The sequence below is a fragment of the Episyrphus balteatus genome, chromosome 4 (assembly GCF_945859705.1).
Source record: "Episyrphus balteatus chromosome 4, idEpiBalt1.1, whole genome shotgun sequence".
Taxonomy (NCBI): domain Eukaryota; kingdom Metazoa; phylum Arthropoda; class Insecta; order Diptera; family Syrphidae; genus Episyrphus; species Episyrphus balteatus.
Genome location: NC_079137.1, coordinates 34,794,724 through 34,809,093, shown reverse-complemented (window position 1 = coordinate 34,809,093; position 14,370 = coordinate 34,794,724). Strand labels below are relative to the sequence as shown.

The window sequence follows — 14,370 nt, the reverse complement described above, 5'->3', positions numbered from 1 at the left end:
AAAAGGTGATTACACTTTGATAAAACTCTTTTGTTCATATTAACATGGCCGTCATGTTAACATTACTACTTTCGAATTTTAAACAACCTCTGGTAGTGCTTAATTGACATATGCTCAGCTCGACCAAAAAAAAAAAAAAGACTTCAATAGTGGTTGTGTAGTTGTAGTTTGTAGAAAGATATCCCTTTAAAAAAAATTGTCCTTTGATATAAAAGCATTTTTTATTTTAAGCCCACAGTTTTACTAGTTGCTTTTGCAAACCAAATTCACCCTTTTGCAAATCATATTCACCTTCTTGTAAATCAAATTCTTCTTCCGAATATCATAAAACTTGAACCAATTCACTTTGAATCTCATTTTAAATATGTTAAGAAAAAATCTTAGTGATCATAGCTTTAAAAGTAGATATTTTTTTTTAAGGAAGTAGCAATTCTTTATTGGAATGCATTGTCATGTCAGGATTTAAATCCAGTCTTCACCACTTAAAGGTTTTTTTTTTAGAGATACTGTGTCTTTCGAAGAGTTATTGAAAGTCTCACTTCCTTGAAGCCAGAACTGCGACGTCAAAATTTTTTAACCGAATTAGTCTAAATCGTCTGTAGATTTTTTGTCCACCCAAAAATTACGTTTGTCTTAAAATTTTTTTTAGAGCAATTTAATTTTTTTTTAGGAAATTTGAAAAATGAAAAATCGTCTAAAAGGGCCAAATTTTGAGATAGACTTAAAAAACCAAAAGCAATCGTTTGTCCACGTAGATCTGGATGCAAAAAAAGACCAAAAATCATTGTTTGTTCACCCTCCGTTTAGGAAGTATTCAAAAAGCAATTTTTGTATAGCTACTTTCATATACAAAATATCATTATTTTCAATAACACTGGTCTGCAAAATTTAACTTTTTTTTTTCTCCTTTAAATAATTTTTTGATATTATGAAAGATTAGACTTTCTTGAATCTAAATCTGGTTTCAGAAAAATTCTATCAGGTACCATTTTTGTAAAAATGATTTTTGAAAAATGTGGGTAGTTTACAAAAAATCAACCTTTTAGATTTATTTGAACTCGTGCAAAATTAAAACTATTTTTTAGCATTGAGCTCAAATTTGGAGGACTTATTCCTCGTAATATAGCCTATCGATTGACACCAAATATGTCCTTTTACATTAATGTTTACTCATATTTTAAAATACTGATTTATAAAAAAGGCAGAAATATCGAAATCCTTTACTTTTTAGTAAATCCAACATGAACAAAAACACCTTAATTAAGGAAAATGTAAAATATCAACGCCCATTTTAAAAAAAGTCAAATATGTAAAGAAAACCATAATAAAATACATTAAATTTATCTATTAAGAAATATCTTATTTGTAATAAACCATTCGATAAACTGCCTTGTAAAGCTTCAGATTTGTTTTTCCTAGAAACAAAAGTATACTTTTCTTATAGTTTTTGATGTGCTGAGTTAGAATCCGAAGTCAAAAAATTTCTATCACGTCAGGATTTTAAGATATTCGCATTAAAGTATCACAAAATCAAGTTTTTTCTTAGAAAATCTCAATAAAAACTACTATATCTCACAAACCAGAGCTGACCGAAATTTTTTGAGGTCAGATTCAAAATCAGCACATTATAGTTCATTAGAAAAGTATACCTTTGTTCTAGGGAGAAAGATATACATATTAATTTTTAGAGATCAGTTTTTTTTATGATAAGATATGCCAAACCTACTGAACTTACTTAAATTAAGATATCTCGGAGAAGAAAAGAGATATTGAGAAGATTGAAACTGAATTTGAAAGAAAAAAATAAGTTATTTTATAGACCGTAACAATTTTAATTGAAAAATATTACATTATGCCAAAATATTTCTTCGAAAACAGCAAAAAAAATGGGTTTTTGAGATTATCTAACGGGAATATCTAAAAAAAAAACGTGACGTGCTAAATCAATTCTGACTTCGGATTCGGAATCAGCATACAAGAAAAGTACAGTTTTATTTAAAGGAGGATTTCCTTATAATCGCCAAAAAAAAAATTTTTTTCGAAAATTCAAAATACCTACAATCTAGAACAAAAAATTATATTACACTAAAAATTTTACTACCCTAAGCACGTTTAGAAGATATTCAAAATAATAAAAGACCCCTATGATCCCCAAAAAACTTATTACCTACGAGTACTTTTTTTCAAAATTTTTCGCTTGCCCCTTCGAGCTCTTTACATAGGTATAGCAAAAATAATCTTTTGTCGACCCTATTTAGAAGATATTCAAAAAAGCAAATTTTCTACTGGAAAATTCGAAGTGCACAAAAAATTACTTTTTTTTAAAGGTTCAAACTTTTGTCATTTTTCCACCTCAAATTCTTTACGTCGTTTGTTCATCCTACGTTCAGAAGATGTTCAAAACAAATGTTGAATTGACAAATTCAAAATCCCCTAAAATACCCAAAAATTACTTTTTTTCAAAAGTTCAATCTTCTGTCGTTTGATTACCTCGAGTTCTTTACATACCTGAACCAAAACTCGTTGTTTGTCTAGTCTACGTTACGTAAAAAAAAATATTCACAAAAACAAGTTTTGTAGGTACTGATAAATTCCGAGTCCCTTAAAATCCTCAAAAACTACTTTTTTGTCCAAAATACAAACTTCTGCCGGTTGTTCAACTCGAACTTGTAATTTTGTCACCCAAAAATTATTTTTTTTTTTTTTTTTTTTTTTCAAAAATAGAAACTTTTATCAATTGTCCACCTCGACTTATGTATTAACATTTACAAAACATCGTCGTTACGAAGGTATTCAAAAAAAAAAAAAAAACAATTTTGTACTGAAAAATTCAAATTCCCCTAAATGATCCAAAAGTTTCTCGCTTACACTAACCGTATACAGATCAAATGTTTTTTGGTTAGTAATTGCAACGAGTTTGACTAAGATTCGTTGGCACCCCGCGTCTTAAAAAACTATTTGCTTACCCAGTCTTTCCTATTTTGAGTGCCGAAGTTATGAAATATGAGCCTTTTGGAGAAGGGGACAGTTTCGACAATCTGCAATGTTAAGTCACTGTCAATGAAAGTTCCATTACTTTGTGTATGCTTTGTCATTTGCGATATCACTTCAAGTTGTGCTTAAATAATAACTGTAGCGCTTAACTTTGTTTGTGCATTTTCACTTGCATACCAGTTATCAAAATAGAAAATAAAAACAGTTTTTAGTGAGATTGTTTCTAAAAGGCTCAAAAAAAAGTTAAAACTAAAGAAAAACTTACTATAAGCCTTTTCGATATAATGTATAAAATAAAGTTTTTACAAAAATTCCACAGTTTTAAAACAGTTTTTTTTTAACATTGATATGACCCTATTCTAACAATTTTGGGATTGTTTGGACTTTTAACAAAAAAAAAAAATACTTCGAAAAAAAATCAATTAATCCACCATATCAGTACTCCACATGATGAAATTGCAAAAATAAATTACTTTAAGCTTCTCTAACTCATTTAAAAAAGTTGAATTTTAGTTTTCCTCGAAATATTTCACTTCATTACTATATGACTGTGAACTCATTCCCATCAGGGTTTTGCTCTTTTTTTTGTTGTTTTTGTTTTATTTTATTTTTAATCCAAAAGCTGTTTCCACACTGCGTCATTTAAAAACGCCTGAAAAAATAAAATTTGTCAGGTGTTTTTGTTTGTACTCGTAGGTACGTACTCGTACATACTCCATACTCGTATATAAAATACGAGTAACCTATGTTGCATCAAAAACTCTCTAAGGAACTAAAACAAAGTGTGACATATTTTTGGCATTCCCTTAGGACACATTGCCAACTTAAAAACACAAACAAACCTACACACACACACACAAGTTTTCTAACATATAAACGTTCATCAAATATGAAGATGGAATTTTTCGTAACTTTGTCATTTGCAGTTTATATACATTTTTACTTTCCATCCCTTATATCGTTTGTTTTGATTTTTTTTTGCAAATATTCCCTTTAAAGGAGGAAAACCGGAAAACATTTTAACATCTCCATCCCCTGAAACCTATTTTTTCATTTTTTTTTTTAAGTATATTATTGACGCAACAGGAAAAGCTTTGATCATCCTTTTTTTTATATTCTTTATGTCAACATAAATATAATTCAAAGAAATATTGGAATTATCGTTGTGGGAATATAGATAAAGTTAACCATAAAGTTGCATGAATCTGCTTTTACTTAGAATGTTGACATTTGAAATTGAAAGATATCTAAAATGACATTTCACATAAAGAGCAATTTTGACAGAATTCTGTCAATGATTGTTTTTGACAACGCTGACAACGTTGCAACGTTTAAAAATAAATTTAACAAATAGAAAGTAAAACAGAATCTTAAATTTGAGTTCTGGTTTTAAGGACTGAAAAATATGAAAGGACGAAGCTCAGTTTTCTGTCAAGTTTCAAATTTTTTCTTATCGATTTCTTAGCCCATAGCTTTTAAAAGGACAAAATTTTGGAATTTTCTGATTAATCTTGTTCAAGCTACTGAGGTTACTGGGAGCTCTTAGATCTAAAAAAAATGAACTAATTTATTCCTCTCTAATTATTCACATTTGTCTATGTCTATTACAAATAAATAAAATTAAAAGGACGACTGAATCGCACATTATTGTTCTTGCGAAAACGGCAAAAATTAAAAAAAAAAAATTTTAAATTAAAATTTTTGATTTATACACAAATTTTTGAATGAAGTATTTGAAAAGAATTAAAAACCAATAAAACTGCATTTAAAATTATGTGACAGGTGAAAGCAAAAACAACGAAAACAGCCAATAATTTCAAAAACCGAAATAAAATATAAAAAAAATTTTTAACGGGAAATTTTGAATGTAATCTTTTAAAGGAACTATTTTCCAACCAGAATCAAACATTTTAAAAATAGATGATTTAACTCGAGAGAAAAAAAATTTTATGTATGAGTTAAAAATTTCCCATACAAATTTGTATGGGGAAAGTATGACCTTAGAGGCACGGGTTAATGACCTCCAAAATTTTTTTTTTGCTAAATTCCCCTTATTTAGGCCCTAAACTTTCGATCTGGGGGTGTCTCCCCCGAAAACATCACTTTGGGTAATAACGGTCACCCTAATGTATATCTGTAGTTTTTTTTTTAGAAAAAAGAGATAATTCTTTGAAAGTTATCATATTTTTTTACAACCAAATTTTATTATTTTTAATTATAACTTATTATGTAAAAAAAAAACACTTTTTTCTTTTATCATTTTATCAATTTTGTTATATGAAAAGCTCACAAAAAATTATGTACCAACTAAAATCTAATATTTTCACCATTATCTCAGAATAAATGATGATGATAAAAATAATTGAATTTTTTGCACAAATATTTTATATTAATTTTATTCATCTATATATGAATGAATGAAAATAAATAAAAAATATTAATAAAAAACGATGAAAACGATCAAAAAACTAAAAACAAAAAAATTATTTTTCTATTTATTAATTTAAAAAATCCAATTATTTGCACAAGTTAAGTCTGAGGTTTTGTGCAAGCATTTGAAAATTCCTAAAAATAAAAATTAACCTTCGAAAATACCCCTAAAAAATAGTTTCCTTTCCAATAATCATATTTCAAAAATCAAGAAATTAGAAAAAATCCATATAAGAAGCCGTTTTCACTATTTTTATTGGTCTGGCTCAAGCTATAGCTGTTTTAAAAATTTCCCAAACTTATAACAACCACTTTGTCGAAGGTCTATCCCTTGCATAATTTTTGAAAAAACCTTTTATAACTCAGTATTGAAATTTTTTTAGAATTTTCTTAACATTTCCGCAATTTTTCTAACAAATTTATCCAGCGGATAAATAATTTCTACGACTTAGAGTTTAGAAAATAATTTTTTTGTTACCCTGTCATTTTACCCCTCATTACCCTATTTAAATATTGAATTTTAAAAAATCCTTTCTTTTTTAATATAACGTTTCAAATATAGTACATTTTGTCTTAAGTTAGAATTGGTGTATGACATGGCCTTTAAGCTGAAATTAAAATTTATACCATACGAGATATTGAGTCGTCCTTTTTTTTGTGAATGCAGCCGGGGTTCATCGATTTGTAAGACGTTTTCACCTCAAAAACTTTTCTATTTTGGTTTAGCTGTACCTAGTCCTAAAACAATTCAATTTCCCCTCTAGGAAATTCCAAAACTATTACCAAAAAACCTCTCCAGCAGTGGTTAACGTTTTAGCTCGATGTAATTTATCTCTCAGAAAATTATCTTCAAAATGTGGTTAGGTCTAAATGATGTTAATACAGTCAATGCCACCGCCTTGAAAAAGTTATATTCTTTTATCTTTCTGGTCTGGCTGCAGATTTTACAGGTAATACAAATTCTTTAAATTCAACTCTTGTTTTTTCTCCTTTTTTTTCTGGAACCACAAAGTGCACCAGAATAAAAAGAGAATTCAACTTCCCTCCAGGCACATACTCAAAATAAAATTTAAAAAAAAATCCTATCAAGGGTTGTTTGATTTATAAAAAATGTCGATTTTTTTTGTTTGTAAAAGCTTTACTGACCCTTAACACACCTAACTACTTAAATTGCAAGTAAAAATAAATTTTTTGTTTGTGACTCCTGGCTACTGGTAGTTTGATAGCCGGAAGGCTAGAAAAAAAAGAGAAGTTTTAAATAAAAACCAAAAAAAATGGATCGAAACCTGTCATACATACAAACAAACGTTATAAAAGCAAAAAAAAAAAAAAAAAGGATGTTGTTGTCTCCTTAGGCTCTTATTAAATGAAGTTAAAAGTTTTTTGTTCGTTTGCGCAAAGCATTTTCTACAGAAGTTTTATAATTCTATTCGAAAGAAGTGTTTTTAGCAAAAAGTATAAAAGATAAAACTACAAATAAAATATAAAGAAATAAAAAAAAAAAAAAATAAGCAGAAGATCTTAAGAAAAATGTGTTGTGTTTTCACATACAAAGCAAAGAACCGAAGAAACAGCAAAGGTAAAACTATGATGGTGTTTTTGGAACACAACACAAACATCACATCTCGCGGAATGGAGGGGCTTCTTATGCTTTACCATGCCTTGCCATCATACCTCTTCCCATAACTAAATGTCCTTATTTCTATCCACTTTCTAGTCCCTGCAGCTTCAGCGCCATACACTAACGCAGTTAATGGAAGGAGATGGTCTTAAGTGCACGTGAATTATTTTAATGCTACCTGAAGGAGTTTTACGACAATCTCTTACGTCTGTGCAATGTTCCTTTTTTTCGTCTATGAAAAAAAAATATATTTATTTGTTTTTTTTTTTTTTCTATATTTTTATTTTTATTTTTATTTTTTTATTTTATTTCTTTAAAACGCATTTCGTACGAATGAGACTTCAAATTGAAATACTGCAATGACGAGGCAAATTCCCTCGGGGATAAGTTAAGCTCTCTTAGTTTAATCCTTATTTGTATATATACACATTTTGAAGGGTAGGTTGAATATTTCATTATACATTTATAGTCGAGTTGGAAAACTGGGGGGGGGGGGGGGGGGGACTTGACGAGGCTTTATGCTGCTGATATCTCTGCCTGTCTGAGATTTATTACTTTCGAAAGCTTTATCCTGCGGATGCAATTTTCAATTATCCCATTGAGCAACGAGAGAGGTAATATTGTTAAAAAAAAAACTCGAAGTGTATCTATGTTGTTAGGGAGAGAAGACTCTCGAAGTACATGTCTCATGGCAGCAATAGGGATCTATTAAATTTATTATTTCGTTAGTGTAATTTTATGTTTTTATGATAGTTGTTTTCTTTTCTCTTCAAACTTTTGAGCTCTTTTCCAAGAGTTTTTTTTTAAGGAAACTATAACTTAGTCTCTCTATCATTTTTTTTATAAATGAATTTTTTAGCAACTTAAAATTGTATTTATTAACAAAAACTACTAATCTGAACAAACTTCTTGTAATAAAATAGAAAAGGATAAACATATACACTGAGTAAAAAAATAAATTGAAGTTGAAACGTCGTTATTTCAAAGTTGAACTACTTTGATTTATGTGACTTTAAGATACGAAACCATCAAAAATTAACCTATTTTCCACGTTGATTTTAAAATGTTCATCTTCAACGCAAAATCATTCTGAATATTAGTTAAATCAATGTGGTTTTCATTGATTTCACGTTGTTTTATGGTGGCTTTTCCCTCAGTGTAAATATTCAGTTGAAGTGGAATTATCCCGAAGAGAATATGAAATCCATATTAATAAATTGGGGTTTTATGCTGCTGAAATTTGTTACTTTCGGAAGATTTATCATCCAATTATTGATAGGGAATACCTCAAAATGCCGATGACGATTGAAATTTTTTTACAAATTTCATCTACAAGTACCTACCTTCATTTCACTCTTCGGTATTCGGTTGCTGATCCATTAAAAATAAACAAACTTAAAAAACTCTCAGTACATTGATTGACGCAACAACTTACTGTATATTTAACTCTAGATAGCTGAAAACTAAACAACTGATTTTCTCGTGAACGACTTAGCCAATTCAAAAGAAAACTTAAAATATTAAAAAAACTTAAAATCGAAAAAAATGTGCCATAATGGTTCGTATGGTCGAATAATACCAATACCCTCCATTTTTTTTTTTATTTACAAAAAACCATTTTTACAGACTTTACAATGTAATCTATCAATATCTCAGTCATTCTTACAAGTGTATTGTTTAAGCAAATTGAATGTAGGTTTTCATCCCATACCTAAATCTTGAAAAAGTGATTTTTTCCTCAATTTTTTCAACCTCATCCATTTTTTATTGCACAATAAAACAAACAAAAAAATAAAGTAAGGTTATATTCTGAAAGAATATACATTTAGGCACAAACTGTTGTATTTTATTGAATTTGACCAAAACTGCGGAATCTATGCTACTTTTTCGTAAATAGAAAATGTGGCTTTTCATGGTGTGAATTGCAAGGTGCACAATATAGGGTGTTCGTTATTTAAAATAATAAGAATTTCTATGCTCTTAGGAATGGTTAGAAATAAACTAAAAACAATATTCCCTAAGTTTCAAGTCTCTAACTTAATTCTAACCCGTGCCGCCAAGCGGTTGAAGTTTCTTATGGTAATAACATGGGGTTTCTTGGACCTTGTTCGATCAATTTTAAATTCCAGCCAAACAATTCGTTCAAAAAATTTAAAACTTTACAGACTCAAATTTAATAAGTGTAGCTATCATGTGAACATTTTTCAGATTTTTAATTGTTATAATTTTAGAGATTTAGCTTGTTAAAAAAAATCATTTTTTTCAGACTTTTTCAAAAATCGCTTTTTACACGTTTAATGCCAAAAAATTAAAAACCATACATTTTTATTCACAAATAAGCATAGCATGTATATTTAAAATGCATATTCAATTTATAGTTATATAAAAAATTTGTTGTGTATTAGTTCTTCAACTCACATCAATATTCAAATGTCCGTCAAGTTAGCATTACCATTTTAGAATTTCGAAAATCTAATGATACAGTTAATTGTCGTGAATTTGTCGTAAATTTGTCGTGAAAGAAAAAAATTTGTCGCGCGCGTTTTTTTTTAAATAACCCCTGGTAGTGCTATCTTGACAGTCAAGTTAGCACTACCACCCCTCAAAATGTCTTAAAACGAATTTTAAAACGAAAACTGAGTATGCAATTAATTGTCGTGATTTTGTCGTAGACAGATGGCATTAAAAAAAAATTGTCGCGTCACTATTTTGGAAACTAGGCCCCCTAAACTGAATTTCATACAAAGGGAAGTTTTTTTTTTGTTTAAAATGCCTAATTGCTATAAATTTTTCCATAATCTACTGTCCCTCGATGATTTTTAATAGATTATGCAAAATAAAAATTTTTCCCACCCTTATTTTGGAAATAATGCTCAATTAAGTGAATTACCCAAACCTAGCACTTCCATATGAAATACCAAAACCTAGCACTACCATATGAAATTTTTTTGTTTATGGGACTTTTTGATAAAAATTTGTTATAAACAATTGTCGTAAAACGTCTACTATGAAATTCAATCATAAAAAAATTTGTCGCGTCCCTACTTTAGCAACCAGACCCCCTTAACTGAGGCAACTTAAATCAGAAATTTTTTTTTATATTTTATTGTTTTTCTTCTTTATTATAAAATTTAAAAAAAAATATTTGATTTTTAAAAAAATTTGGAATTTTTTTTTTTTGAAAAATCTAATTTTCGAAAACGGAACATTGAATTTTTTTTGAAATTTTAGTTTTAGATGTTGATTACTGATTTCTAAAAATGGCATACCAATTTTATTTAAAAACTTTTTTTCCAACAAATTATTTTTAAAGAATTAGTATTTTTTAACGATTTTGAATTTTTTTTTTTTCTAAAAATGCATCTTAATATATCAAATAAAACTGCACTTAGAGGGCAATTTGATTTCAGATGTTGTTTTATTGCTTTGAAAAGCGAATTTTATGTTCCTTTTTTATTTTTTGTGTTTTTTTTTTGTTTTTTTTTTTTTTTTTTATATATACCTACCTATAAGGTGGATTCGATTTCAGATGTTGTTTTATTGTTTTTAAAAATGAATTTTATGTTTTATGGTTTTTTATTTTTTTTTTTTTTTGTTTTTTTTTTATATATAGGTATCTACCTAAATTTCCCAAATTTCTATATAAAAAGTCTTAACAGTTTAAACAACTTGACCTCTAAGAGCAAGTTCGTGCGACCCAGTCTTGCATTTTATTTTCGTTCACGAGCTCTTTAAAAAGTGATAGGTCCCGAGAAAAGTAAGTTTTTCTGTCTTGCCATTATATTAATTTAGATATAATTGAATTTTTGTGAGTGAGAAAGTATAACTTTAGTGGCATTTACCATGTATTAATATTAAAACACTTTGTTTTCAATAAAACTTGGCGGTAACTCCTGCGAACCTTTTAATTGACTTGCTCTTTTTCAAAACATCTCATTTCTAGTGGTGTATCGAACCTTTTTTAAATCAAGTTTTTCGATTTTTATACTGCTCGTCAGTAAGCCCCGCAAATGCACATCCTTTATCCGGTCAGCGGGTACCAATAAGGTACAATCGTTTACCTTTTTTACTTGTTAAATGGGAGAAGGTAAAAATCTTGAGCCCTCAAGGCCTCTAGAACTATGTGGATGTTTCGCTAAATCGATCAATTTTTGTTTTTTAATTTCTTTTTTGTTGGGTTTATAGGCTTTGTTAATTAGGCACTTTAAAAATCTTATCTCCAGAACGCATCTTCTTTGTTCTTTGACTTTAGTTTTGCAGAAAGCTCTACCCTTTTTAATGTAGTAAAACACAGTAAAACTTTTATTTAATTTTCCAAAATGACAACGCCTTCGGTTATGCAGCCACGATTTTCAGCAAGATCGGTCGGGGGTTCAATTTGGTTTGGTTTTTTGCTGCGGTAGCCACTATTTCGCGGTTTAACAGACGTCTAGACAAGGATTACTCTAAATCCTTGGTATTGAATGAAAAAAAAAAACATTAAAATAATTGCTTTAATTTATATAACCCTTTCAAATACTTACCAAATCTTCTTAACCTTTTCATTGATGTATCGAAATAAAAGCAAAAAATTTTGAATACCTTCAAACAGTTTAGGTCTCCTCGAATCATTGATTTTTTAAGCGTTTTATCCTCAATTTTAATATCCGGCGACCAAAACATCAACCTCAAATCTCTCAATTCAAAAGAAACTAAAATCTTTTATTTACCAATTTTTTTTTTTTGTTTGTCATTTCAGCACCACCATCATCAATCGAAATACAGGGATATGCACACAACTCTAAAGTAGAAGTAAGAGAAAATAAAGAACTGACATTAAAATGTACCGTATCCAGTGCCAAACCAGCATCACAAATTGTATGGTACCGTGGAAATATTGAATATAAGACAGGTAAGCGCAGCATTTTATATAAGTATAAAGCTGAATAAGAGGTATCTAAGTGTATAATAGTATAGTATAGTAGTTGTGTTAGTAGGTATAGGTAAAGGAATTTAAGTGTATGTGTATGTAGATGTTCGCTTAAGCTTGAGATTGAAACGAGAGGACTGTGGTACTTACGTATAAGACGTTAAAAGCATCGCTTGTAGCATAAAATGCAAAGCCACAGACATTCTCGCACCGTTGCCGCCACCACATCCAGCAGCATCAGACATCCAGGCATATTACCGTGGTTAACAGCATTTATAGTGGAACATGACATTATATTTGAAATTATACTTAATGTTGGTGATGTTGATATTTTATATACTCGGGTGTATATTTAACTATCTAGGTTAATTTTGTTGCCGTAATAAAGAAATTATATCAGAATTCAAACGAATTTTGAGGTTAGGTTAGGTTAAATGGGCTGACAGTTGATCTTGTTACCGTCACACTTAGATCAATGTAGATCCCTTGTGATACCCTGAAGTATTGTAACTTCATGAAAAAGTGATAACCTATGAATGCTATGGTTGTTCGAGCCATTTGGAGGACTTTACAAAGTTCAGTAGGCTATTGCCTGAAAGTTCCGAAAGTTCTTCTAATTCATTAAAGAAGTAGTTTCCTAAGAATTTTGAGGTTAAACTGATTCGTAATCAATTTTAAACTACTTTGAAACCAACCTTAAATTTTTATCAAAAGTATTAAAAAAAAAACTGGGTTATAAAAAGTTTTATTTTTACAATTATTTTTAACCAAAAAAATATTTCATCTAAAAGATATACGATTTTTCGTATCAACACTCAAATTTGACCCTTTTGCAACCAATTTGCAACTGCTTAATGAATTTTATTTCAATTCAAACAATTCTGAAGTTAAACCAACTCGTTGACAATTTCAATCTGCGTTGAAATCTGTTACAAATTTATTTCAAATTTATATAATTTGTTTACTAGTTTGCAATCAATTTGGAAAAATGTATTTACAAAATTATAAAAAAATTAATTCTTATTTTTTTTTATTAAAAGGTTTATTAAAAGTTATATTTTTAATAAGCAGTTATTTTTAAACAAAAAATTTTACTTTTTAAATTGTTCAAGCTTTTGTAGATTAACACTTAAAATCATTTGCAACCGGTTTGCAACTTCTTGAGAAATTAGATCCTAACAAAAATGTGTACATTTTTTAATGTTAAAGTTATAGTGAACTAGCAAATTAGTAGCTTGAGCCAAAAAAATCCCAAATTATGATTCTTTAATGTCTCAAAACCTTGAAATTAAGTTTTATTGACGATATGCAACCAGTTTGAAACTTTTTTAAAACTTAATACAATTAAGTTTTTTAATGTTAGATTCTCCAGAAGTTGCAGTTTCAAACTCAAATTCTTTTATGCACTTGAGTATAATACTACCCATATAGAATATAGATAGAAAATCCAACTCACCTCCTTAAACATCCTTTAAGGAACGCGTTGTATCTCATATGTGTCATGAATGCTAGTGACAGAAATTCAATCGGATATTCGTCTATACCACTTGTCAACATAAGAGGCTTTGCACTTCTACAAGAATATATATTGCTCCTGGATGTATCCTTCTTCTTCTTCTTCGTCATCATCATCTTGTATGTTTATGTATAGAAATGTGTATATAATAATATAATCGTGTTCGTGTATTAAGTTCTCATCACCGCAAAACTTTATTATTAATCACACTCACTATTCCGCCGCAGCACATTTCTTCGACTCAAGTCCTTGCTCATCCTACTTACTACCTTCTCTCTAATACTATACTCATACTACACTCTAAATGTGTTCATCTTTGTAATGAATGTAATGTTCATTTTCGGTACTTGACACACATATCACAGCAGCAGCAGCAGCATCCTTTTCTCTTTTGGGCCGGAAATGTTGAAAAGATTCATACATTTTTTTTTTTTTTTATTTTCGGATTTGTGTGTTGCTTTCTTTTTAATATTATTTCTACATTTTCTCGGTGCCTTGAAGCTAAGTACTACGACGACAACGACCAAAGAAGGCAAAAGATGCGATGGTTTTCTTAAATAGAATTAAAAATAACAAAAATCCATTCCATTGCCTTTGTGGATGTTTGATATTTAATGTTTTATTTTGTTCTTCTTTCTAATTATGCCCATGATTGTAGCTGGAAATTACAGTTCATGGTTTTTTTCATGGATAGCTTTGGGATATAGCAATGAAATAAAATGTACAGTACTGGCAGTAAATATTAAGAAATAAACATTAAAATAATGAGAATTATAAAAAATTATTGAAAGAAGTCACTAAAAATGTATACAAAAAAAATAATTTGATGAAAAAAATAAATAAAATTTTATTTTACTGAAAAATTTTATTGATTTAACTATCAAGTGCCAAATATCATTA

At 28.8% G+C, this 14,370-nt stretch overlaps 1 protein-coding gene across 3 annotated transcripts in view; it reads left to right on the top strand.

Moving 5' to 3' along the window:
• LOC129920315 (nephrin) overlaps positions 1-14,370 on the top strand; it is a 162,343-nt gene that overhangs the window by 78,446 nt on the left and 69,527 nt on the right. For all 3 annotated transcript variants that reach the window (XM_056001654.1, XM_056001652.1, XM_056001653.1), the window contains exon 3: positions 11,784-11,936. In XM_056001654.1, coding sequence (XP_055857629.1) covers positions 11,784-11,936 — 153 coding nt within the window. The remainder of the gene's footprint in view (positions 1-11,783; positions 11,937-14,370) is intronic.